Source organism: Acipenser ruthenus, chromosome 23 (assembly GCF_902713425.1).
Source record: "Acipenser ruthenus chromosome 23, fAciRut3.2 maternal haplotype, whole genome shotgun sequence".
In the NCBI taxonomy this organism is placed as follows: Eukaryota; Metazoa; Chordata; class Actinopteri; order Acipenseriformes; family Acipenseridae; genus Acipenser; species Acipenser ruthenus.
Genome location: NC_081211.1, coordinates 8,933,118 through 8,960,370, shown reverse-complemented (window position 1 = coordinate 8,960,370; position 27,253 = coordinate 8,933,118). Strand labels below are relative to the sequence as shown.

The following is a 27,253-nucleotide window of genomic DNA, read 5'->3' as shown; positions in this document are numbered from 1 at the left end:
ATGAATGAAAGCTAAGGGAGGGGCACAACAATAATAACTCTGTCCTGTATTTGTAAGGTTTCAAGTTTAAATGTGCGCTATACTCGTCTGCGCTTTATTTTAAGTTTGTTTTAGTATTTTCTGTATTCTCCATAAATAAATGGGAGCACTATTTAGCAATGTAGTTATACAATTTCGGTATGTTAAATTTACGCCTTCTCGGTCCCTAAATTGTGCGTCTTGGTGAATTTAACACGCCACGTTTGCAGATTTTAATTTATAACCCGAGAACCCCCAGCCATAACTGGCGACTTCCGTTTTTTTTTAGTTTTTTTTTTAATGAAGACATCCCAGTTGTTTTGTAGAATAACCCGAATCTGTGCGCGGTACCTCGACTCTCATTTTGTATTTTGTAAATGCAATCTTCTCTGCACACTGCTTTGCTGTCGTTGCAATTTGCACTTGCTGTAGCTGCTGGAATTTAAAATAACACACCCCAGATTGCAATCTAAAATGCTACGGGGATGCAAGAATAGTTCGCCGGGCACATTATTGAATGGGGACGCCTGCACGTCAGATTCAGCCAGCTGCCATCACAACACAGCTGCAAAAAACAACGTGCCACAAATGAGCCTCCCCAAAACCACTCAAAACAGGTGCTCTGGTGTCTTTGTCATGAGGCAGTAGAAAACAAATAAGTTAGAATTATCTTTTTGTACTGTCGCTATACCGTTCTTATTTTTTCTGGGAGTTTTCTTATGTGCGTGGTTTAATAATGTACATTAAAAATACAACAAAAACGTGTTTTCAATTAGGCATCTGGTGAATTAAAACAGTACCCCCCCCCCATTTCACTCGGAGTTGGTATCGTCTAGCAGGAGTTCTCCTCGTCAGGGTGGAGTTGTGACGTCAGCGCCGGGTTCTGTGCAGTTTACGTAAAGATAAATCAATAAGTCAGCTGGCCAATAAGCTCCCGGACTCGCAGAATCCACCCAATCAGAGCCGGGCGGGGAGGGACTGCAGTAAAGTGAGCGGTAGTAGCTGTATGGGAGGTTCCGTTTTTAGTTTTTGTTGACGGGAAGTTTTGCAGAACTGGAATCGAATAGGATGAAATTTAGAAACATATTTCTGTGAGACCTCCACAGTTGTTTTGACGGGACTCCTCTTCGTGGAAAGGTAAGTTCGCGGTAGCTTGTGGGTCGGGAGGTTTTTTGAGTGACGAGGAGCAGGGTTCGTCTGTCTGCCAGATTGTGTCCGCATTGTCGCTAATTGAAAGAATGGGTGGAATCGTTTCACTTCCTGCTAAACTGTGAACCATTCAAGTTGACAAGAACAAACAGTTTTGTGTTTTAACTAAAGAAGCACTCGCAGTTATTTCCTTCTGTTGCAGTACGTAAATATATATATATATATATATATATATATATATACATAGAAAATGTTGAAGCACGAAAATTACTTTTGGAACAGATTGATTTTTCTGCCACATTGCCTCTCATAAAAAAGTTATATAATTATGTATTGTTGTGTTCTCTTCCATTTTACTGTGATTTAAAAGCCAGTGTTTGTATTTATTGTGTCCGCGTTAGTTTGAAATGTTCAGATTCGACAGAGTAAACTATACAAGGCCTACCGTCCCGTACCACTAGCAGCTGCTGTTCGTCAGTGTGAAACTAAGAGAGATCCTTACTAGGGTACATGTTGTATAAATGAATAATCTCCCGTGCAGATTAATGTGCATGAGGACGATTCTTTTTTATTTTTGTGACATAGCAAGTGGTTTTTATAGTTTTGGAATTTGTTAATGGCAATCGATGGGTAATATGAAACACAACATAGTTTATGGGTTGCAACACCCTCGAAACGTGAAAGCCCTATTCCAGAGAGGATTCCTATCTTCCATCATGTACTAGCACAGAATGTAGTCCCACACGGTGTTCAGTTTCATACCATTGCCATACGTGTGTAAACCTGATTTTGCATTTCACAGCTGGCGAATTGCAAGCTGTGCTGTAAGCTGGTTTAATAGAGTTCACAAGGCGGCGGTATTTAGACAAGCCATGCACACGTTGATTTGTTGTTTTGTTCTAACACAAGGAAGTGAGCGTCTTTTCAAACGGGCTCTTAATAAAATACATTTGAGAGTGACCTCAAGCATCACGTGGAAACACCATTTGCAACACAAAGTCCAGCCTGTCGGTACATTTTAAAACCTGTTTCACGTGCGTCCTTGTGAGAATAAGTCAGCATCATTTTATTTGTCCTTTGTACCATAGAAGGTCAGGGTGTGCCAAAACTTGTTACCCTGAATTGTCTTTTAAGAATATTTATTGGAAGGTATTAATTCAGTAAATCCATTCACTAATGTGGTGATTTTAAAACAAGAACAGCTGTCCTCCCTCACGTTTACAATGGAGTACCAATCAACCAAGCAAGTCTTTGAGAAGGGAAATGTGCCCTCTGTAAGTCGCCTTGGATAAAGGCGTCTGCTAAATAAACAAATAATAATGTTTAATGAACCGCCTGTGCAATTGTAATGAAACTTGCTCAGAACCATTTTAATATTGAGTGCATCAGTCTGTACGTTGTGGTGAGATTTGCTGCGTATATTCTTCAGCACTGGTTATTAAAATCAGAATATAGGTGTAAACGTCTCGTAATCTGGGGTGTGTGGAGGCTGCCTGTCTGACACACCTGAGTTTTTATACGAGTAGCTTTTATTTCATTGTGGTGAAACTTGGTTTTCACAGGCTTCGATTGAGCAGGCTCTCAGAAGTGGGGCATTTGTGTAAACATGTGCAGTCCTGCATCCTCCTGTATCTGTGTTCATGTCACTGATCCAGCTGTTCATTTTGAATTCCCAGCAGTGGTGTGGAATGAATGCTGTTGACATGCTATGTTTTTAGTGCTGAGTCTTTCCTCCTCTGTGCTAAATATACGGTGAGATCCTCTCAGTCTTCACAGGCTTCCCTCTGTGGTCAGTCAGGGGGCTCTGTCTGGCTCTTAGACATGAATTGAGACGCAAATTTAACTGGACTTGAATTAGCGACTTCTGTAAGTCCAGAAATATCCAGAGCGTTCTTTACCCTAGGGTAGCACTAGACAGGGTTCCGTTCTAAGGCTTGTCAGTTTAAGTGCTTCCAACCTATCATCCACGCCCTGCAACCATCCTGTGCGGAGGTCTCCCCATCAGTCAAGCAGACTCTGCCTCTGTCAGAGCACACGGGCCGGGGGAGGGGCGGCTCACGCTAACAAGTGCAATCTTATTTATAGCTTTGATTTTGTTGTTGCAGACTTTTAGTCTTGTTCACGCTGTGTAAGAATAGATTTGCTGTTTATGCATAACCACTGTTTGTAAGCTTGGTTTCCAACTCTCATACCATCATCGTGCATTTCTGGCATTATTCACAATAGTTATCATGGGGTGCTTGTGTTTTCTGTTAGGCTGTGTGGCTGACACTGTTTGATGCACATACTATTTCTTTAGTATGTTTATGTACTAAAATATTTCAAAACAGAAAACCGTTTTCCAATGCTTCTCTTATTTCTAGTGCACTCGTGTTTCATGGTAAAGGCTGTTTTTGATGTTTTGAAATATTAAACAGAAATGCAATATGATTCGTAAACGTTTCAAGTTTGAAAGTGCAGATTAATAAAATGCCGTTTTAGTGGAGTGCTACCTCTGATACCCTGTGTATTCAGTGAATGTATCTTATGCTTACACGTTCAGTAAACATGTCGCACGCTGTTGATTTATCAGTGTTTTTGCTGAATGCACTTCTGGCAGAATGGATCATTCTCTTCCTATTTTATATTCTGGTGACTCTACCAGTCTGCTTCCAAGCAGTCCTTACACACATTGTGTGTAATATATCATTCATGCTTCAGGTTTGTTCTAGATTGTCCCTCTTTGACACACCGTTGTCACATGTCTGTTAAACTCGGCTGGCTCTCATTAACTAATTGTAGGCTTTTTCATTGGTGCTGTTTTGTGTTTCCGGTTCTTAAAGGCTTGGTAGCTCCTTATCTGTATGTTCTGGTGGAGAGGATTAACACTGGCTCTAGTTTACACTCTCAGGATTCTGTTAGTCTGGCAGTCCCGAGGGTTCACACACATTTGAGAGAACTCTTTCAACTATCAGCTCCCAAAAATGTGGAACTCTTCCTTCTAGTATGAAGATGGAATTTGACAAGCTGGCTATAAAGATCGTATTTGGGAATTGCTTCGAGCCTCTTGCTATTGTTTTTCCTTTAGTCCACATTAACATGTAGATCACGTGTCTTGATGTAACTTAAAAAAGAGGATGGTGAGTAAGTAGATTCAAGAAACTGCACAGAGTCCTTTTCTTCAGTCAGTTGTTAGGTTTATTGAAATATGCAGGGAGTCTGGTCCCAGGTACAGGACACAGAATACTCGTTCTTACAATTGTTGCATGACATTAAATACCCTTCTGCATAGGTGTCTCTCTCCTCCTCTTTCTCTGACACTTAACCAATAGAAAAGGTACAACTCATTATCCTGTTACCATACATTTAATTTTGTGTGAGTGTGTGTATGTGTGTGTGTGTGTGATCTAGTGTGACGACCTCTGAACTCAGTGCATTCCTCAAACCCCTGGTGCCCCAAAAAGGTCCATACATCTGGTTTTTGTCATCTTCTCTCCGTTTTGCCTTAGACCCTTTAAGTCCTAGTAGTATTATCTCTTACTCTCCCTGTGAACAAGAAGCTTGTAGAAACAAGGTCTCTTATCAATTGTTAGCAGTACATGCAATTTGAACCAAACAGTCTGCTATCTGCAATATTAGTTTCTTTTCAGAAAAGAACACCAGTATAGCTCTGCCAGTCCACATGCGTAGCAAACTGCTAATCAATTCTCGATCCATGTTTTCCAACATGTCTTATTTATGTTCTTCTGTGTAGGCTGCTGGCGCAGTTTGAAGCACACGTGTATTTGTGTTGCTTGTATTGTAATTGTTTTCTTGTAAGTAAAACTTCTGTATGTATAAATACATTAAAAAAAAAAAAAAAATCATCGATCAAATATGTGTGTTCAGTTTCAAAGCTTAAATACACTGTCAACTGCTCGCTCTCTGGCGAGAGAGGAAGGGCTCCTGAACCGGCTCTCGCTCGCTCTCTGGAGAGTGGGAGGGGAGCTTCTCGGTTCCCTTAATACTTTCTTGTTGCATGTTAGCTGTGAAGCTGTGAGTCTGTAATGAAACACATACAGCTAGAATCCATTTTACTACAGTGAAAGCAAAATGAAGGCATTTACTAAGACCATGACAATTACACTGCAGGAAAAGAGGAACAAACGGGGAAATACAATGCTGGGGAACTGTCCCATTAGCTGAGGTCTGGATAAATAAAGCTCTGATTACTGAAATAAAATTCACCCTCCGTCTTATTTTCAAGACTGCTTCAAGGCACTCGCTGCTAGTTCAAGAAGCTTGTTATTACTCCTATTTAGGAATCTTGAATCTTGAGCTTAACTTTAATTAGCACATCAAAATGGTTTGTAAAAGCCTTTTTTCATCGAAGGAGTACAGCTAGCCTAAGGAATGTTTGAAACCCTGGTCCATGTGTTTGTGTTTGAGACTGGATTATTGTATAGGTTGTGAATCTTGCCTCGTCCGGCTCTACAGATGACATCACAGCGCTCTTCAGAAGCCTGGTTGGTTTGGGATGGATGTTAAGATCTTCTTGTTGACCTATAAGACCCTTCATAGTTTAGCTCCTCAGCGCCTCTGTCATGTCTGAATAGCTTCCAGCCCGTTCTCTCTGCTCTGCTACACCAGGGAGGGTGTCCCTGTGGTATTGTATATTTGGGTAGGTCTGCTGTCCTCCTCTCCAGTATCTAGACTGCCAGGCTCCTTGTTGCTAACGCCTCCTCCCTCTCCTCAGGATCGTGGTGAGCCGCCATGCCGCTGGTGACGAGGAATATCGAGCCGCGGCACCTCTGCCGCCAGTCTCTGCCCAAGACCATCAAGAGTGAGCTGGAGTGTGTCACAAACATCACCCTGGCCAACATCATCCGCCAGCTTGGCAGCCTCAGTAAGTTCAGGGAGGGAAGCCCAGAGGGTGCAGAGCAGCAGGGCAGGGCAGGGCAGGGCAGGGCAGGGCAGGGCAGGGCAGGGACTAGTGGAGTTATTGTAACTAAAGTGTGCTTTGTTTTGTTTTGATTCACTTTGTATATTTTCTTTTTTGGCCATTACATCCTGGGGACTTTTTAAAAAAAAATTTTAACCAAGAAGTTTAAATACAGACTTTGAAAAGGACTTCCAGTCAACATGTGTCTCATTTAATTTGTAAAGTTTATTTTAATATTAAAGGCAAAAAGAGCTCTTAGAATCATGTCTAACATTTAAATACATCTGGTACACCAGAGTGTAACCATAAAGCTGTCCCCCTGCAACACTGTTATATATAGAAATATATCCGTAAGAAATGCCACTGAGAACAGATGTGTATGACTTCAGACATGATGCTGAGCTATATTGCGGACACTGAGGTGCTTTATAAAGTCCCCAGGAAGCAGTGTGATGACAGAAGCAAAGTGACTGGAAACAGCAAGAAGAATAGTTAAGATCCCTGTGATAGTTTCCATTCATACCAAGCTGCTCTTTGAAGTGTAACCGAACCTGCAGTGTTGACAAGAAACTCAGGACTTTGCCTTTGCTTGATGCAGACAGTGCGGGATACAGCAGAGGTGAAGTATTGCACTTCTTGTAAACACTGCATGTGGTTCTGCAATACATGCCAAACACTGTCTTGTATCATTTTCAATGCTGCACGATTACAGACAGAGATTCTGGAAACAGGCAGTGATTGCAGCAGTGGGTTCTGAAAAGGAGAGTCCAGGCGGGAGGACTGGGGAACCAGGCTCTGCTTTTCCAAAGAGTCGCTGGATTTCAGGGTCTCCTTTCAAAGTGATGAACAAAACAAACCCATCCGCAGCACACCTTAAGCTTGAACTAGACAGCTAAAACTTCAGTGCTAGTTAGCCTTCTTCTGTTAGTTTTTAAATGCCTCAAGTTAAATGCCTAAGTTAATATTCCTTTTTTTAAATATGTTTTTGTATTGATTTTCAAATAAATATTTCTAGTAATAATTTATTATATATGACCGTTAAAGTGAAGTATCCCAAAACAAACCCTAGCCACAGCACCAGGTGAGCACTCTGTGTAACTGCCCCGCTCCCTCTCTCGCGCCCCCTGCAGGCAAGTCTGCAGAGGATATCTTCGGAGAGCTCTTCCTGCAGGCCAGCCACTTCTCTCTGCGAGTCAACTCCCTGGGAGAGAGGGTCGACCGACTGCAGGTCAAAGTGACGCAGCTCGACCCCAAGGAGGAGGAAGGTGAGAGGGAGGCAGTGCGGTCTAGTGGTTAGAGCTCAGGGACTGGGAGGGATGGAGGGAGTGTGGTCTAGTGGTTAGAGTTGAGGGACCGGGAGGGAGGGAGTGTGGTCTAGTGGTTGAAGCTAAGGGACTGGGTAGGGAGAGGCAGTGTGGTCTTGTAGTTAGTTCTGAGGGACCGGGAGGGAGGGAGGGAGGGAGTGTGGTTAGTTCTGAGGGACCGGGAGGGAGGGAGGGAGTGTGATCTAGTGGTTAGAGCTGGGACTGGGAGGGAGGGAGTGTGGTTAGTTCTGAGGGACTGGGAGGGAGGGAGGGAGTGTGGTTAGTTTTGAGGGACCGGGAGGGAGGGAGTGTGGTTAGTTCTGAGGGACTGGGAGGGAGGGAGGGAGGGAGTGTGGTCTAGTGGTTAGAGCTGAGGGACCGGGAGGGAGGGAGGGAGGGAGGGAGGTCGGTCTAGTGGTTAGAGCTGAGGGACTCGGAGGGAGGGAGGGAGGGAGTGTGGTCTAGTGGTTGAAGCTAAGGGACTGGGTTGGGAGAGGCAGTGTGGTCTAGTAGTTAAAGCTGAGAGACTAGGAGGCAGGCAGTGTGACCTGGTAGAGAGATGTTGTGTACTGTGTAAGTCCAGTGGTTTTGAAGGGCTCAGAGTAGTGCAGTATGTTTGTGATTCCAGCGTGCCTGTGTGAGCACAGTGCCTGACGGGCCGGGTCCTGTGCAGTGTCTTTGCAGGCCATCACCACCAAGAAGGCGTTCAAAAGCTGTGGCACTCAGGACCAGCAGCTCTTCATCAGGACCTCCCTGCCCCTCCCTGTTCAGGAAACCTACAGCATGTGTAACCAGCCCCCACCACTCAACAACCTGAGCATGTACAGGTACTGCAGCCGAGAAGAGACCAGCGGAGCCTGCCTGCCTGTCTCTCCGTCTCCCTGTTCTCAAATGTTGTGGTTCTGAAAGAATGAGTTTCTTCACGTGCATGTGTTTCTTGTTGGAGTGTTCTAGGGTAGTGTGCGGTACTAACCCTGTGTGTGTGTGTGTGTGTGTGTGTGTGTGTGTGTGTGAGTTTGGGCAGTGTGCTGTACTAACCCTGCCTGTCTGTGTGTGTGTGTGTGTGTGTGTGTGTGAGTTTGGGCAGTGTGCTGTACTGACCCTGCCTGTCTCCTCACTCAGGGATGATGGGAAGGAAGCTCTCAAGTTCTACACTGATCCCTCCTATTTCTTTGAATTGTGGAAGGAGAAGATGCTTCAGGACACCAAAGACATCATGAAAGAGAGGCGCAAGCACAGGGTAACCTTCCCTGCAGATTACTAGCAATAGAAACACTGGCACTGCTGTTTGAAATCACACATATAAGTCTACGTTGTGCCCATAAGAACTGACAAGTAGTGGTCATTTCTATAGAAGTAAAGTTGATTTGTGAGGTTAGAGACATCAAGGTTCCTGAGCCTTCATGCAGACTATCTCCTGTTCTGAATCTAATTAAACATTGCCGGATCAAGTTGAAGGCAGTCTCAAGTTTTTATCTATTAAAGGAATGTCAAGTTGTCCTCCTGACTCGTGCAAAAAGCTGCAAGGAGTTTTCTAGAATCTGTGAAGTTCTGCTAAATTACAATGAACACAAACTGAACGGGTGTCAGTACCTCCAGGACTTGTGATCAAGACAGTATGTATTTATTTAATATAAAGAGGATCGATTCAAATCACATTTTATGTATCTAGCTCCTTTCATAATGAAATACATTTGTACAGAATAAAAAGAAAGAAAGATCAATAACAACAACAGTTTGGTATTATATAATGTTAAAAAGAAATACAAAAAAGTAAAAATGTTAAATAAAAAAAAAAAAACCCTTAAGTATCGACAGTGTGTTTCTAACTGATGCAGGTGACCGTGCATTCCACAATCTGGGAGCACATTAACTATAAGCTCTAGCAGGTAGCGCCCCCTAGCGGCTGCGTGCTGTATAAACTACAGATGAGTTCTGGCATGGACCGGGAGCCCAGCAAATCCAGCAGTCCAGTCAGGATGACACACAAGCAGGAATTGGTTTCTCAGCATCAGACAGAGAAATTGCCTAAGATTAGCACAGTTTCACACATGATAAAACAAGACTTTAGTGACTGCAAGTATGAGACTCAAAACTTTTTCACATCTTTAACATGTTAGTGGTTAAATTCACCAGCTCTGTATATAAATATGTTGTGGCTTCTAGTTGTGACTGAGAACCGAATAACAGAACTTGTGTCTTCTCCTCGTGACAGAAAGAGAAGAAGGACAACCCCAGAGGAAACCTGAACCCCCGCAAGATCAAGACGCGCAAGGAGGAGTGGGAGAGGCTCAAGATGGGCAAGGAATTTGTGGAGCCCAAGCCTGGAGACGCCATGTAAGATGTATAAAAGTGAATGCATGACATCGTGTTTAGGGTGTCTGTGCAGTGAGACACTGTAAGCTGCATACAGTTAATACAGTGCATCGTGTTTAGGGTGTCTGTGCAGTGAGACACTGTGTAAGCTGCATACAGTTAATACAGTACATCATGTTTAGGGTGTCTGTGCAGTGAGACACTGTGTAAGCTGCATACAGTTAATACAGTGCATCGTGTTTAGGGTGTCTGTGCAGTGAGACACTGTGTAAGCTGCATACAGTTAATACAGTGCATCATGTTTAGGGTGTCTGTGCAGCGAGACACTGTGTAAGCTGCATACAGTTAATACAGTACATCATGTTTAGGGTTCCTGTGCAGTTTGGGTTAGTTCTGTCTCCTCAAACTGTGTGAAACGATGGGCCATACTTTCAAAGTGTTTACTCCAGTCTTTGATTAACTCTAACAGGTAAAACATCTGTTAATTTTACAGAACTAGAACCAAACATCTAAGTGATTATATTTAAGTTTTTTTTCAGCATTCTCGGTCTGGTTTATGTCATTTTGTACATTTAACATGATTTTTTTCTTATTTTTAAAAAGAAGAGTTAATTGAAGAATGGAGGAAACGGTTTGAAAATCTCACCCCATGTCTCATACATTTGCAGTGATTTGATTGTTTTTTAATGTTTCTTATCACACCATCAGCCAAATGTAATGCTGCCTCTTAACTGGTTCTGTGGTATAAAGGGGGAGCTGATTGAGACCCACGGGGAGATACCCTCAACTGTATGAAACATGACTGCGCTGTCACCACACTGAATTATAAAGAAGATTAAGAACAGCAGCTTCTCACCCAAGCTCTGAGAGAATGCGCTGCAAAGGGGGGGTGGAGGGGGGTCCTTTTTAGAAAATCATGCACCACCGTTCTCCTTCTGTTATCTCTTTTTATACAAAGTAGCGATATTAGATTGTTTCATTTCCCAGTCGTTTTAAACAGTCAATGTACTACATCAAACAGGTATAGTGACTAGGGGATCCCTTCTGAAAGCTCCCCATAGTAAAAGCATAGCAACGTGTAATAAAGCACAGTGAAAGCATGGTAAAGTCTTACTGACAGACTTGTTCTTAAAGTTGAAGCGCCTCTTAGCAGCCTGTAGTGACCCCTGCTGATTCTGTTTTGACTCTGCAGCAACTCCAATGAGATGAACGGCAGCATCAGCTCTGGGGATGGGGGGTACGACGGCTACGTGGATCAGAACCAGAGCTACGATCCCCCACCCCCTCCCATGTCTCCCGATGACTTCCTGCCCCCACCTCCCCCGGACATGAGGTGAACATGCAGACACAGCCCTGTACATTCCAGTGCTCCAGTTTCTCTAGTTGGTTGCTGTTCCAATGGTCCAGTTTCTCTAGTTGGTTGCTGTTCCAATGGTCCAGTTTCTCTAGTTGTATGCTGTTCGAATGCCTTTGCAATTGCTTCACACATTCTCTTTTTTCTGTTTTATAAACTTTATAAAGTAACATTTTATAGATTACTGCAACGTGCACAGTTTTTAACTGTGGAAAAGACTGACGAAATCTTGACTATTTCCCTAACCTCTCTGTCTCTCTCTTCCCCAGTTACCAGATAGGCGGTCAGCAGGGTTTAGCCCAACAGAAGCGCTCCAGTCTGGTGTCTCCCAGCCACCCCCCCCCTGCCCCCCCAGGCTCTTCTCTTGATGGCAGACCAGGTTTTGCCCCACCCCCAGCTCCAGCTCCTCCCCCTCCCCCACCCCCTGGCATGGGAGCCCCGCCTCCTCTCTCTGGATTTAATGCCCCACCCCCTCCCCCACCCCCTCCTGCTCCCGGATTGGCTCCTGACACATTCACCACCCCACCGGCCCCGCCTCCTCCTCCCTTCATGCTGGACTCCTCTGCCCTGCCTCAACCCCCCTCCTTACCCCCTCTTGCTGGGGGACCCCCCCCACCCCCTCCTCCTCCCCCTCCCCCAGGACCACCCCCTCCTCCTTCTGCTGGCCCCCCAGCTCCCCCTCTCTCCTCTGGCAATATCGGGGTCCCCCATGCCCCCCAGCCTAGCACCCCCAAAGCCCAGGCCCCGGTCGGTGATGCTCACAGTGACCTGCTGCAAGCGATCCGGCAAGGTGAGTCTCCCAAGTTCATACACAGCAGGGCCTGTTCCATTGATCTCAACAGTGACAGCCTTCAACTCTCACTTTCCAGCAGCTTAGCCCTCCAAAGCAATCCTTATTTTAATTGTACATAGTCATACAACAACGTTGAGAAATCTAGCATTGAATGACGTTCATGTTCTGTGATCCTGAGTGAATATGTTTCTGCATGCATACAAATCGACCGGGTGAATCGCCTTGTTCCAGATTACAGCGAGGAGCGTGATCTGAGGATAGTAATTCTTTGCTATGAGATGATGTTATATTTAGGGTTAAACATGTTTTCTTTTCAATACATTGTACTTATATAAACAGAATACTCTGTTTGTTCAGAGTGCTGTGGCTATTTCACTCAACAGGATAGCTGCAAACATCCCATTGTCATTCTGTCCTCATTCGTGGAATAAGTGTCTGCACTTTCTGTATAGATGTAAGATGGAGGAATGCCGTTGAAATGCCTCTCTGCTGGGACTCTGTTGTGATCACTCTCCTCCTCTCTCAGGGTTCAACCTGCGCAAGGTGGAGGAGCAGCGTGAGCAGGAGAAGCGAGACCACGTGGGCAATGACGTGGCTGCCATCCTGTCCCGCCGCATCGCCGTCGAGTGCAGCGACTCCGAGGACGACTCCTCTGAGTTCGGAGATGAAGACTGGTCTGACTAGCCCCCCCCCCCTCACTCAGCGGACCCCCGCCAGCTCACATTGATTATCTGTCTGTCTGTGTGTGTGTTTCTTTACGGTTTGTAATAACAGGACAAATCTGAGTCCTTGGATCATGCCAGAACCCTTACCTACTTGAGAAACCCTTAATCACACAGTGTGATTTTTATCACTGTATCTGTGCCGTGGAGGCTGCACAGTAATACTAGACTAGACCTTAATACAGCCAGCAATCCTGTAATGATTTATAATGGAGTCTGTTGCAGCCCTCTAAACCTAGATTTGTTGGGATGCCTGTTTTTTCATATTTCTCACAAGAGGAAAAAAAAAGTTGATCAAAGAGCCCTGTAAGAAAAGAGAGAGAGAGAGATCTGTGTTTTTACCAAAGTCTGCATCAGAGTGAATATACGTCACTGCAGCCAAGCAGGATTAGTGAGGCTCTGTCATTTGGAAACTCCATCACAGGAAGCAAGTCATAAACAGATTAATAATTCATCCAGGAGTCTTTGAATGGCATCCCCGGTACACAGAGCCTGCTTCCCTCCCTGCTGTAATCTGCATGCCAAAAACCGTCCGCTCCTCCCGCGTCACTTTCCTGTCCTCTAAATATTCAGTAGCTGGACCATCCTTGTGATCTGCCAGCGCTTAAAATAGCAGTGTCATCCTTCAGGTCTGTACTAGTCCTGTGAGTATAAACTTAACAGAGTGCCAAACACACCACACTGTACAGAACCACAGGGTCAGGGATATCCGCCAAAGTGTTAATACCCAAGATGGGCAAAAACTAGAAAAAGGGGTTTTATTGAAAAAAGGGTCTGCTCAGTGATGGATCGTCTGTGGTTCCTGAGGAAGAACATGCAGACTTGTATCTGCAGCAATCAATGGTTTGTCTGATGGGTGGGTTTCGTAGAATGAGCCCCAATCCAAAGCTTCCTTATATACATCATGCTTATCCTGTTGCTTTCTAATTATAATTGAGATTTTTCTTGTGGCATGTCGGGTGTTTTATACATATTGATTTATTACTGCTGTCCTGCAGAAGGATGGTTCTATGCAATGCAATGTAATAGGAATAGTAATCGCAGTGTCTTTTTAAAAGGGATTGGGTTTATTTATGTGATTGTGCAGGTAGCCCTTGTGTTTAGTGAAATTGTGCCTTAATTCTGCAGCAAGATGTTTAGTGCCTTGGGAAGTAGGGTGTGCCAGAGGGATGAGAGCAGAGAGGCGGAGGCAAGGCCAAATTCAGGGTCCATTTCCACCCACCTCCGTTCATGGCATAAACAGAGCAAAATATATTTGCAGATTGAACTAACATGTGATTGGTGGAGTATAGATCGAATCAGGATTGACATTACTGAGCATTAACTCAGTGTTTGAATCAGACACCTCAACCCTGGTGAAATATACTGCCCCCTGCTGGCAGACAGAGGTAGGGATGGTGCAGTCCAGGTTTGCTCTGACACCAGAACAATACAGTTGGACAAAGACAAGAAACATAAGAAACTGTGATCTTTGAAACTGTTACAGTTTGAGTCAGAACCAAATCGTTTTTAAAATGTGTTTTTCATATTTCATGATGTGTAAAGGCTTCAATTCCCGTAAGACAGTGGTTCCCAGCATTTTCCAAAGTGATGAATGCCTTATGGTTTTTATGTTTAGGGATTTTTGCCAGCGTGGGACCAAAATGCAAACCTGTAATTGTACTAGAACCTGTACAAGTACCGTTAACATAGAGATCAGGAGTACTCTTTAAGGAAGCACTTGTAGACACAAAGCTTGCTCTTTCCTTATTCCCTGATTTCACTGGAATCCTGGTAAATTCATGTCATCATGTGATGCAGGGAGAGGAACGGGAAGCTTCATTTGTATTCCTCTGCGTACTGCAGTTATTGTAACCAGCTGCTTCTATTAGCAGAGTTAAGTAAATGGTTAGAGAATTAAAAGCACAAAAATGATATCCATGCAAGGCCATTCTCGTATATAAAACCATATTTTTTAAAAGTTCCAGAAGGTAACCTAGGGAAAGTTCCTCCACCCCGAAGCCTGCTGCAGAATGCCCTCTGCAACTCCAACTCCAGCCCTCCCACTTTCACACACAGCACTGTGACCACATCTAAAGTATTGCCAAAAATGATGTACTTTGTAACCAAGAAATCTCTGTGCAATTCTCTTCTACTGTAACTATAGCTTTGTGTGTATCCCTGTTCAAAGGGTGTTATGGTGTGCTTGCTGGAGAGCCGCTGTAGCTCCAAGTCTATGCAATTGCTCTCTTTGGGCGTCTCTGTCCAGTCAGTCTGAAAGGGGTTCAGCAAGGAGTGTCTTTGCTGTGCAGGGTTCACAATTTGTGCATAGCTTTTGCTGTGTTAAATATTATACCTATCCTTTTAAATGAACCAGTTCTTCCAGCACAGCCTATAGAAACCATAACACCCTTTCTTTTTCTTGTCAACTAATACTGTATTAAAGTGCCTTTTTAAAATGAAATGATTTACTTCACTGATGATCTATGCAATAATACACATGTATTGCTGTTTAACTATTAACAATGTGCTTGTAAGATAACATAGCTGTCAACAAACTTTTGTAGTTGAATCAATTCATTGTAGCAGAGACTATTCTTTATATAGATATATATTACACACACACACTTTTCAGGGGTAATAGCCACCATGAGTTTAGTATTAATATTTTGCTATTAATGGTCAAACTCTCTTGCAGTAAAACCTGATGATTAGACGTTATGGTGGGGTTGGTGTTGTTTTATTGGCGGTGAGGTATTGTAAATCTGTATCTTCAAAGCCGTGCTGGGTAAACTTCCATGTTATCAATGGTTTGCTAACAGTCACTTGTCATTTTTAAATTTTGCAGTCCCTCAGGCACACTCAGAAATTAGTTGAAAAAAAAAAAAAAAGTTTGCACCCTCATCCTGGAACCATTTCAAGAAGCAACTCAAACTTCGTGACCTGGTTAGAAGCACTTCATAGAGCTAGTTCTGTAGCAGAAAGCGTTCTTTGTTTTACATAAGGTTTTCATGTGCTGTGGGTGTTTGTATGTGAATGGGTTTGGGTGTGTTTGTATGTGCATGTGTGTGATAACTTCAAGCAGCATCTATTTGTCTGCTGTGCTTCAGGTTTATAGAGGGAGAGATCAAACAGTAGTTTGGGACGGAGGCTTAAACTGGGAGCTGGCAGGAGGAGAGACAGTCACGTACAGAGCATTGGATTCCTGGAGGACAATGTAGGAGGGAGACGGCTGGCTTAGTCCAATGGACTTGGACAAATAGCAGCATCAGATCAGAGCCACAACTGGTAGAGACACACACACAGCCATCTGAGATTTCTTACAATATATAGCACACCCTGATATTAATGTGATACAGCCACCTGAAATGTCTTGATAATATTAGCAAACCCAGATATTAATGTTATCCAGCCATCTAAAAAGTCTTTGTATCAGAAGGAAATGATGTCAGGTTTAAGAAACAATATATACAAAGATAATTTAGGTCAATATATTAAAACACATAAAAATATGTCTGGTTGGTTTCAAGCTAGTATTGCACTGGTGGCTCTAAACCCACTCAAGATAAAGCATTGTGTGATAAAGTATTGTGTGATGGAAACGTTGCCCCTAGCTGTTTGTTTAACCCTAATTCCTGATATGAATGTTTATGTGAATTCCAATGGGGAATGCAAGGACAACACTACATGGAAGATTGAATCAGTCTTAAACGTCACCACTCAGGACAATCACTTTGTGTGTAGAATAGAGGTCAGACGCTCCACCCGGTCATTCAGCATTGGTATTAAGTGGATCATAGTTGGGGTACCACAGCACTTGTGGGACAGACGGCTCATTAAAAGCTTTAGCATATTTTTAAAAGAGGAGATGATTGTCTATTAAGATATTTGATTAAAAAGGTTTAAATGATTCAAAAATAAATTATTTAAGGACGTGTGCGTGTGTGCGTCACAAATGGACACAGGAGTCAGACAGTTCTCTTTATAACGCCTCACAGGCGCACAGGATTTATTTGGGAAGTCAGTTAAAGCAAACAGCGGTGCTGCAAAAGAGTAACCCAAACAGGCGAAAACAACAGAGAAAATAAATACTGTGAACAAAACTACAAACGAAGATGCTGCTCTATGTATCGTCTCGTAGCCTCCGCTAACTGCTGAGCCTCGAGTGTCACGGACGATCTCCTCTCCTCCACCCTCATTCTCATTACTGGGGTTGCCCAGATCCCCTGAGCTAAACTATGCTCCATCCCAATGTGGGTACGTCTCCAAATCATAGCGGTTGCCTTGTTCCGCTGTCTTTAGTGTGTGTCTGTGTCTGCTTCTGGCTGTTTGGTTTGAATCTTCATTTACTACACGCGCATATGGGATATTGCATCGATTACCACAAAGGATGTAGGCGTCACAGTTAAAGCAAAGGCTGTGAAAATATTAACAACTGGGCAGCTTCACGTTAAAGTTGGGTTTTAAAAAGTCTCGGTGTGCGAGTTTACCTTTCCAAAAAAAAAAAACCCGCGTGAGAATGATGGCGCGTGGAACCCGATTGGAGCGTCAATGAAGCCCTCGCGCGGTCTCGACACCTCTTATAAACCCCCAGAGCGCAGTAAGCGAGGATACAGCCTGACTGCAGGGACTGGAGCGACAAGTGGCTGCGGGAAAACAACACCAATGTGTCGGAGCGGGCAGAGGATGATGATGCTGCCGCCTTGCTTACTTGTGGCGTGCTTGCTGCTTGGATTCGGCCGGGCCGCCTTGTCTTGGACCGGGGAGACCCCGCTGCTGCAGCCTGGGAATGCGACTCCCAACCTCGGTGAGGCGTCAGAAAGGAGGCTTACTTTTTTTGTTTGTTTTTCTCTGTCGGTGTGTTTTTAAATGTGCTCAGTTCCACCTGCACTGCACAGTGCCTTCGTTACAAACAGATAGACACGGGGCGTCCTTCTGCAGTGATTCTCTACCGGTTAACTTTGCTTCCTCTCGTTCCTCCCGCTAGACTCCTTCCACACTAACAGCCCAAGCGAGGATGATGACGGCGGCGAGACAGCCTCCACCGGCCCGGCTCTTAAACCGGAGGATCCCGGATTAATCTGCTACGAGGATAGAATGACACTCAAGCTACCCGGCACTGGCGTGAAGGCGCTCCGTGTGCGAGGTGAGGGCGAGGAGGGGCCTCGGCGACTCCATACAACACACACACATATATATATATATTACTGGTTTATGTATGACTGGAATACAGAACTAAATGGTGCGTGTGGGTCTTACAATTAAAATGCAGTGTAGTTAGTTGACCAAGAAAGTAATTTTATTCTAAATAACAGCAAAATATTAGCTGGATATTTGACATCTGTTTTAATGTTTGTTGTACTTCCTTGAATCGAGCAAACATTGAAACCTGGCAAATCCTGGAACATGCATTTCAGATGACAGCATTCCCTCTTGTCTTGTTGGAATCTGGTCTGTGTTTAATAGACCCGCCTCCGTCCTGCTACTAGATGGAAATAAATCGCATGTTTACTTTAAACTTCGTGCACGTGGTCCCGGTGTAGCGACAAAGTGTTTCATCGTCAGAATGTGGTGCGCGTACCCGTCTAACGCCAGAAAATGATACGCTGTGATCGACTACTGCACACATCACTACAAACAAGGCACTATCATACAGGTTTACAGTGTTAGATAACCCAGTTTGTTCATCACCAGTTACAACATGCCCCTTTCAGATGGTCGTAGTTGAGCTAAAATCACTTGTGCGTGGCCGGGCAAGCGCAGCACACAGTGTACCACGTTTTAATGTGTACCACACCTCTCTCTCCCGTGATGGATCACACGATGTTTCTATATTTATTTTAGTGAAGAATCGCCTCCTTCCAGTGGCGAGCCTGGCCGGGTTTTGCAAGTACAGCGTGACGTTTAGTGGGGGCTACAGCTTGTTCACGACGTCATTCAAGGGCTGCAACGTGAAGATACAGGTAAGTTGCTTCAACTCCTTTTTACTGTGGGTTTGGAGAATTCAGAGACTCTGGATCCGACAGGATGCTCCTCAATCACTAGAAATAATTTAATAAATAAATGCTCTTTTAATAATTGGCTACAATGTTGGGTAGCAATAGCAGGTAGAGTACATCAAATGGACTGGTTCTGTATTGGTCAGACCGATTTCTCAATTGTGGGAACGGAGGGACCGCATTGAGTAATGAATGCTTTCTGGTTAACCCATGAAGTGTCTTGTGGTTTTAACTGGCTAATACCTCTTTAATTTTAACTAGCTGCAAAAGTGAAGTTGGTGTAGTGTCAGATTGCATAAATACAGCTTGTGTTTATTCTCAGAAATGTTGTACTCGCTGGGTTAATACCTCACCATTCCAGACTTCTTAAAGGGAGTTGCTTTGATAGTAGTATTGGCCACCCCTGGTGTTACTGTCTTGTTCCTTTTAGGAAATCAACGGGATCTCCTCCTTCGTGCTCACTGTGTTCTTCCCAAGGACAGGGGGTGCAGGGCTGGTGATGAGGTGTCCACAGAGCACCCCCAAATCTCTCCCCAGCGCAGCCTGTGGGGTCACCACTGTGACCTTTGAACTGCCAGAGGGACCCCTAGAGGAGGTCACAATCATAGGTGAGACCCTGATTGTCAAATGCTGTTCTGCATGTCTAGTGTTCTTCCTGAATCTGAACACAAGGGCTGCAACAAGACACTAATGTCACGACCGTATCGATATGAAGGTGTGGTACGATCTGCATCAGCATGTGATGGGCTACTTGTAGATGCCTAATGAGATCAAACTATCATTTAGTGGCTATTGTTACATTGAGACTGGGATAGTGGTGTGATCCTAGCAGCTATAACACACCCTTCATAGCTTGTGTCCAACCATCCAGACCTCTCTCTTTACATTGTGTAGACACCATGATTGTCTGGCCCTGGCTAGAACTACAGCTCCCATCATGCCTATGCACCTGCAGCAATGGTGAGTGATGCTGGGAGCTGTAGATTGAGTAGTGAGCTATGCTGTGGTCTTGTATCTCGATACAAACTATATACACCTATTGCAATATCATATCTTGACTCCTTTTAATACACAGTGACTTCTAGTATTTCACATTTGCATGAAGCTTGATATTGCTTCTCATATTGTGTGTATTCTCAGACCGGTCTGGTTTGGAGATGCTGATCAAAGACGCCCCAGATGAATGTGCTTTCTACCTGATGAAGGGAGACGGGATGAATGTGCTCACAATCTCTTACTATGCCAAGGATGAAGGCTGTCCTCTTCAAACACAGGTACAAGGTCAAAGCGTGCACTGACTGTCCTTCAATAATCTCAACCGAGGACCAGCGGCTATTGGCATAAAACCCCTTGGTGAAGCGTAACAAGGATACATTTTCCCCTTGACTGGGATATTGACTCCAATGTTTCAAGCTGTTTTCTGCAACACCCTTGAACTCCAAGGGAGGGAATTCACTTTAGGTGTTTTATAGGAGCAGCCACTGAACAGCACTCGGCCCTGCAGCCCTTATAGCTGGGGCCATTCAGGAAGGCAATTGCACAAGATTTGAGGTAGAAAGATGCTTCACTAATTCACAGAATTGCCCTTAATCCATTAAGTATCAACATGTAGTTGAAGTATCTGAACACAAGTTGTATTTGTAATTTGGTACCTTTCTGTGTTTATGGCTAACAATTACAGTATCAATGTTAAAGTAAAACAGGTAGATGAGTTAAATACTCGATGACAAAGTGAAGCTTGTCCTCCAAATCAGGACTGACTATTAAATGTTACAATTTACTCCAGCAATTGTAGAAACTCTAACAGTTAAACTAACCTCTGTGCTTTCGCAGTGGTAAAGTCTGCAATTGTAGCTTAATCTAGTCTTTGGCAAATCTGGTGCATGATTGATGTCTGTCCTAGTCCAGTCCAATGTTCCTGCAACAATGTAAATGTATTGATTTAATATTTGGGCAAGAGAAGCTTCTCCCCTGATGCTACTGTAACAGTCTAAAGCAAGCTCAAGGCGCTATTCTAACCTGTCTTCCTCCCAGAACAATACCCTGGTCTTCCATGTGACGTACAAGGACGCGGAGGGACGGCCAGGCTCCATAGAGCAGGAGTGTCTCCCATTCGAACCCCCTGCTGTCTGTGGCCCCACCAGCATGAGTACAGATCTTCCAGAGGGGCCACTAGACCAGGTCTTCATCCTGGGTGAGTCTGCAGTGGGAGGGGCTGGTTTGTAAAGCCGCTTGCTCTTAATCATGAATGCAATAGTAGTGTACCCATTCCAGGCTTTACCAAGAGCTTGATTAGCCACTGTGTATAGGGAACAAGTTCACATGTCTTAAACTCCTAGTGACACCAGGAATAGCTGAAACTGCTATGCGATGGGAGTGTTATTTCCAGCCCTGGTGTCAAAGCTTATAAGAGTTGGAATGGATTTTAGAGATGGTCAGCACTCCTCCTAAAGGGGGTGGATGGGGGTCGGTGATCATGTTGCAGGGAGTGCAGCAAGACTCCTATTGCATAGTAGTTACTATGAGCTTCATTCGCCACAGTGCAAGTATCCAGCTCAGGGGTGTCTTCAACTCCTAGTGAGACTAGTATTGGATCCTTAATTGTACTTGCATAAATCACAGTGGATCCATTGGCAAGTTACCCTCCCAATGGCATGAGTGCTGTAGCTATACCCCCTCCTCCTGTCCTTGTAGATGGGAAGAACAACCTGGTTGCTGTGAAGGCCAATGGCAGCTGTGGCTATGGGCTGGTCCAGGGGATTGGGAAGAACTACTTTATGGCTCCTTACGATGCTTGTGATGTGCTGAAACAGGTGAGGCTGTCTGTGTGAGCAAGCAGGGACCCCTTCAGACCTAGTCAATTACTATTGGACCTGTCATTTACAATGTAGTTGAACTTGGCACACCTGTGCAATTCCTGCATATTTGTCTTGCCCACAGTAACAGCACAGCAGTGTGACAGTACAGTGAAAGCATGTGTGAAGCATTAGAAACGGTACACAAAACCAGAGCAGGGTAAAACTAACCCTTCAGTTTCCCAGTGAAAGCATGCTAAAGCGTGGTAATGGCTGATCATGCCATGCTTTCACTGAGCCTAGTTCTTGGCAATGGTGAACCATGCATTTTTGTGGGGGCGTGTGTGTAACCCTTATTTCTCTTTGTAGAACATTGACGGCCATGTCCATTACTCGCTGTCCGTTTCGTTCTCTGATGTAAACGAGGTGACTCGCTTGAGGCATATGAAGTGCCGTGTCTTGGCTAAGCGTGAGATCCTCCCTCCCCACCCTGCTGGTGTCTCGGTCTCCTGCAGTGAGGGGTGCATGACGGTGCTGCTGCCTGCCGGTCCCCTCGATCTGGTCAAAGTCAAGGGTGAGTCTGGGACTGGCTTTTGACTGTCAAAGCCATGATTGTCATTTGAGCACTTTCAAATTGAGTCTCGTTCTATCATCAGCTGCTGAGAGTCTTCATGCTTTTGTCTTGGTTTATTGTAATGCTGATTTTATAAACCTATTGACTGTCTGTATCTGGGGGGTGTATGGAAGCTTGCTGTGTTTCACATTAACATTTTTACACATGTAGAGAACAGCTGGTCCAATCAACTTGTTCAGGAACTTTGGCACAAGCTATTGAGTGTCTGTATCTGGGGCTGCATGGAGGCAGTCTGTGCTGCATGCAGTGGCTGTAGATCGAGGCTTTGTTACTGATGCTATGATTACATTCAGAACCGTGGCAATGGGTGATGGATGGCCCTAACCCAGGCTTTGTTTTGATCTTTTTGTAGATGACTCCAATAATCTGGTTGGGGTGCAGTCTGCACCAAGTGCTTGTGGCTACACTCTAGAGGAGAAGGATGGAAAGACTGTCTTCACAGTGTCTTACACGGCCTGCCATGTCAAGACCTTGGTAAGAGCCTGCCCAACTCGTGAATGCCTGGACGCTGCATCCAGTCCTTGGGTGCAGAGCAGGTTTACCAGGGGTCTGCTTGACCTTTTCAATAAAATACCTGAAGGTGGAGTTCTGAAAGCCAGGACTGGGTGCAGCAGGGCTAGTGTGTGTCAATCCATTTGTGTTGCTGGATGTGTGTTTTCTATTGTGCCAATGTCTCCACTCTCCCTCCTTGTGTTCTAGAATAACTTGTATGTCCTGACGGTGCTCTTCACCCCCTACTCCTCTCGCCAGAGGGAGGTGACGGTATCTTCCTGCCCTGTACCCCCAAATCCCATCCCCCAAGAAGGTGGGTCTAATGAACTCCCTCCTCCCATTGCACAGGAATTTCACCTATTCCAGCTTTTGATCGGAGCTTGATTATCCCCAGGATCTAGTTAACAAGCTTGGGTGTGTTATTAAACTCGTAGCAAAACCCAGTGGTGTGCAGTGACAATCCACTGGGGTAGCAGAGTCAACACCTGCCCCCACCACACAATAACCGTTTTATATTGTCATGGAGGGGGGGGGGAAGAGAGAACAGCAAGCGTGTTTTTAATGTAATTGTTTTGTAACCTTGTAATTCGTGTAGTGCGGTTTTGATACAAACTGCAACCTATAAACATTCTGAATACAGAAAAGAAACCCAGCTTTGAGTAAGCTGAGTAGATGGATGCATTGGGTAGCTTTCTTTTGAGGTTGGAGCTTTATGAATAGCTAATGTCAAGTGACTCTCCACACTGCTTGTACACAGTCCGTTCTGTATTCCTCCTTCAGTGGCTGAGCACATCTCTGTTTGATATTTTAAAGTTATCAATGTAATGAACTGCCTCTAATCTCTTGCAAGGCTAAGCCGTGCAAGAAAAGCTGAATTTTGTGCATCTCTCCTGCCTCAATGATTAGCCACCTGCGTAACAAGGGGCACATCTGACACTCCCATTGGTTAAAATTACTCCAGACCTTCAGACCAGGCAGAATGCCTTCAACTGTTTGTCCCTCCTCTGCTCACTTGTGCTTGGACTACCACAGAATGCAGGTCTTTTATTGGTTGATCATGTTGCAGGACCTTCAGCACAACCTAAGAGTATCAGATTCTGGGGGTGTGGAGGGAGTGACACACTTGAGGCTGCCCCACACCAGATTGGCAGTGGTATCACCAGAAGTGATGTGACCAGTTGGAGAACTGGCTGATCTGTCCAGCTAATTGCTATTGACAAAACAATGATCAAGACTGGTACATAATCATGATGTTGAAATTGAGTCTTCTCTGACACTATTTCAACATGGGTGACAATAAGTCGCACATACCAGGCTTATCCAGTGCCTTTTGAAATGGACTCCCATAGTCTTAATCTTATTGCGGTCCTTGTCACAAAGCTCTGGGTGTTTCCTCTGTCATTCTGGAGATCAGCTTCACCCTGCTGGACCGCATGCATGGAAGCTGTTCTATTTTGTGTTGCCTGTGGTGTGATGCATCTCAAGTATAGGTTTTATTAATCCCTGCAGTTGCGCCTGGTGTGTAGCAGCCTTTACTCTTCCAAGCAGCAATCCATACAAACCCAAGCCGCTGTCTCTTCACTCTGAATGGTAAATCTGTTTCCCTGTCATTTCCTGCAGGCTGTCTGATCCCAGCTGAGCAGCAGCTTCCCTGTGGCCCCTCTAAGCTCTCTCCAGCGCTGTGCCGGGCTAGAGGCTGCTGCATGAACCCCAAAACCCGCCGCTGCTTCTACCCTCTAGAGAGTAAGCACCCCATTCCTCCTCCAATAGACTGATTTCCTCTTGCATCCATTGGTGTCGTGCACCTCTGTCCTTTCCAATGAATGCAGTAAGCCTGGGCTGCTAGTGGGTTCATGGTCATTCTTGGCTGTTTAAAAGCCTGTATTGGATTCAATCTCTCTCTCTCTCCTCAGTGTGCACGGCAGACGAGCAGTTTGTGTTTGCTGTTTACCGCAAGTCTTTCAATCCTGAGGTCAACCCTGCCAGTCTGGCGCTCGCTGGGGACCAGTCCTGCCTCCCAGTTCTCTGCACTCCAGACTATGCCATCTTCAAATTCCCAGTCACTGGCTGTGGGACCCGCACCTTTGTGAGTTCCTGTTCAGAAGTTTGAATGGAGCATTTCAGAATTGACCCTTTTGATGCATGACATATCAAATGGCTGTAATTAGTTTTGGCCACGTACATTTAATTGGACCAGTGACGTGATGCACTGGATTGTAACCCTCTGTGTGCAGGTTGTGGGGGAGACTAGAGTCTACCTGGCTGAGGTGCTGAGCTTGATCCAACGCAGGCAGTGGACCTACGGGCTCGTAACCAGCGACAGTCCCTTTAGGCAAGTATATAGCCAGAGCTCTGCCCTTATTGCAGGTATACATTGCTTTTAGATGGAGCCTCTAGTAATGGTGTGGATCACACAGTCCTTCTGCTATACTGTATTCAGTGCTCCACTCTTTCTACCCCTAGTCTCCTTGTGGAATGTCGGTATTCTAAAGGGAACGTGGCCAGCACTGGGTTCCTGGTGAAGACCCCCACAGACCTCCGCCCTGCCCCTCACCTGGGGGTGTTTCAGGTGCAGTTACAGATTGCTAAAGGTGAGACATGCCACCTGGAGGTGTATCTATCCATCTCTTCAGTTATTATAAACCAAATACAAAGTGATCAAACGCTCCATTTCAATGCATGTAATAAATCTGTCCTCCAGAACTGAGATCCAGCCGCTTCTACCCCCATGTCTCGCTTAATAGGATGCTGAAAGTCTCTCTCTCTCCTCAGATGGGACCTTCTCCCAGTTCTACCCCTCCTCCAGCCTGCCCGTGAGTCTCCTCCTGGGGAGCAGAGTTTACCTCGAGCTGCGTCTGATCAACCCCACTGACCCCAGCCTGGTTCTGCTGGTGCACTACTGCATTGCTTACCCACGCTCCTCCAGTGCTGTGTGGGTGCTGCTGTACCAGGGGTGAGTCTGACCATCACACATGTTCTGAGGTCCTGTCAGTCTGCCATAAGCTTTTTTTAACCCTATACCGCTTCTGATTGGATGTCTCTGTCCCTCAGTTGTCCAAATGTCCTGGATTACGGCAGCTCTGCGTCTCTGCACGTGGACGGCCAGCCCCCCCACTCCAAATTGAGACGACGCTTCAGTCTCCGAACATTCCAGTTCCTGAGCAGTGGGCTAGCCCTGGACGAGGAGGTGGGTGGGGTATTAATGGGGTGCTGCAGACTGACCTGGCTCTGCACGGGTCTGTATTGCATCAGTAACAACGCTCAACTGCCAGTGTCTTCAGTGGAAATTCCATGACCAGCATTTAGACTCTCAGTCTTTCTGTCTTCTGCATTTTCGATCTCTGTTGTAGTTGAAGACACGGATGGAAATCCTCCAGAGCAGTTGGGTCCATTCCTGGTTTTGCTATTGGTTTAATCGTACACCTGAGCTTGTTGCCTTTACACTCTGGCTGATCAAGCTTGTAGTAAAACCTGGAATGGGTGATGCTGCTGGCAATGGGAGGTCTTTCCATCCCTGTGAAATTCAGTGCCATATGCTTTGACCAAGTCTCTCCTCCTCTCGTGTATCTCAGATCTCCTTCATGTGCTCCACTGAAGTCTGTTCTCCAGACCAGCGCCGCTGCAATGAGGGTTGCTTTGATGGGAGAGGTGAGTTGCACAATGGATCAAATCCTTCTAGGAAAGGACCAGCGTTGACTCAGGATTCTGTTGATTGGGTTCACACGTGTGTGAGAATTAAGGGGGAACACTGTCTTGTGTGTTTTGCATCATAGCTGGTAATTGTGCAAGTACACATGCATTAACTTTATCCATAGTTCTAATATTTCAGATACATGTGTTGTATTTGAGCTGCTCTGCTGATGCATTTTTGAACTGCATGGGTTTTACTGTAGTGATTTTGTACTTGCTATCTAGTGCGTCACACTATTGAACAGCAGTTCTATTGGCTTGTACTTCACTCTGGTACATTGTGTTGCTTCTGATTGTCCCAGCATGCTGTATTCTGACCCCAGCACTGTGCCTCTTGTAACTCCTCCTTCAGACACTCCCATCTCAGTCGACCCCAGTATGAGACTGCGCTGTGCTGGTAATCCCTGCCCAGGGAGGGTGGTGCTGGAGGGAGCCTAGTGAAGGAGCTCAGAGCCCAGGCAGGAAACTCGGCCCTAAGACTACAGTAACCATTTCAAATAAAAAGAACAAACCCATCTCTTCTGTGCTGTGTCTTCATTGTAACACTCTCTCCACCTCAACACCTGCAAAACAGTCTGGATCTGCCAAACTGGGGGCAAATAGAATTAAGTCTACAATTTATAGGGGTTCACAAAGTATGACAAATGTAAAATTTTGAATGCATGGCACCCTTGTATGGGGCTGCTATCTCAACTTTATCTCGGTCTCACCACTTCAAACTCGGCCTCTCTAAATCTGACCTTTTGCTTCCTCTCCCTCTGACGTCTCGGTCTCTCTCGACTGTCACTCTCCCTGAAAATCTAGGTGTTACTCTTGACCCTTCTCTCAACACATCTTTCCTGACAATTGCTTTCTTTGTATGTAGCATCTACCATATCTGTCCTTTTCTTACTGCTGTATTCTACCCAATTCCTGGACCAAGCTCTTGTACTCTCCAGATTGGACTTCTCTCTCCTCCCCCTCTTCAGCTCATTCAAAACTCTGCTGCTTGTCTTCTGTCCTCTCATGCTTCACTCTGTCTCTGCTGGGATTCAATTTAAAATGCTTGTTCTTGCTTGCTGCCTCTCAGACCCACCTGTTCAGACTGCCCTTGTTGATCTACCCCTCT

At 45.1% G+C, this 27,253-nt stretch overlaps 3 protein-coding genes across 3 annotated transcripts; all 3 read left to right on the top strand.

Moving 5' to 3' along the window:
• Positions 1-967: 967 nt before the first annotated feature.
• On the top strand, positions 968-15,256 carry LOC117414112 (actin-binding protein WASF2). The gene is made up of 9 exons (XM_058997717.1): positions 968-1,155; positions 5,882-6,031; positions 7,198-7,332; positions 8,045-8,198; positions 8,494-8,611; positions 9,587-9,708; positions 10,880-11,020; positions 11,311-11,831; positions 12,361-15,256. The coding sequence occupies exons 2-9, from the start codon at positions 5,899-5,901 to the stop codon at positions 12,516-12,518; spliced, it is 1,482 nt and encodes a 493-aa protein (XP_058853700.1). The 5' UTR covers positions 968-1,155; positions 5,882-5,898; the 3' UTR covers positions 12,519-15,256.
• Positions 15,257-17,071: 1,815 nt separating this feature from the next.
• On the top strand, positions 17,072-24,245 carry LOC131699744 (uncharacterized). The gene is made up of 11 exons (XM_058997716.1): positions 17,072-17,342; positions 17,523-17,681; positions 18,380-18,498; positions 18,965-19,142; positions 19,675-19,808; positions 20,569-20,728; positions 21,229-21,347; positions 21,699-21,903; positions 22,316-22,437; positions 22,663-22,768; positions 24,076-24,245. Exons 1-11 carry the CDS (start codon positions 17,087-17,089, stop codon positions 24,228-24,230), a joined length of 1,713 nt encoding a protein of 570 aa, XP_058853699.1. The 5' UTR covers positions 17,072-17,086; the 3' UTR covers positions 24,231-24,245.
• Positions 24,246-24,854: 609 nt separating this feature from the next.
• Positions 24,855-26,660, top strand: LOC131699597 (zona pellucida sperm-binding protein 1-like). Its single transcript, XM_058996687.1, has 6 exons — positions 24,855-24,871; positions 24,919-25,046; positions 25,228-25,408; positions 25,507-25,642; positions 26,028-26,103; positions 26,498-26,660. Exons 1-6 carry the CDS (start codon positions 24,855-24,857, stop codon positions 26,581-26,583), a joined length of 624 nt encoding a protein of 207 aa, XP_058852670.1. The 3' UTR covers positions 26,584-26,660.
• Positions 26,661-27,253: the final 593 nt, after the last annotated feature.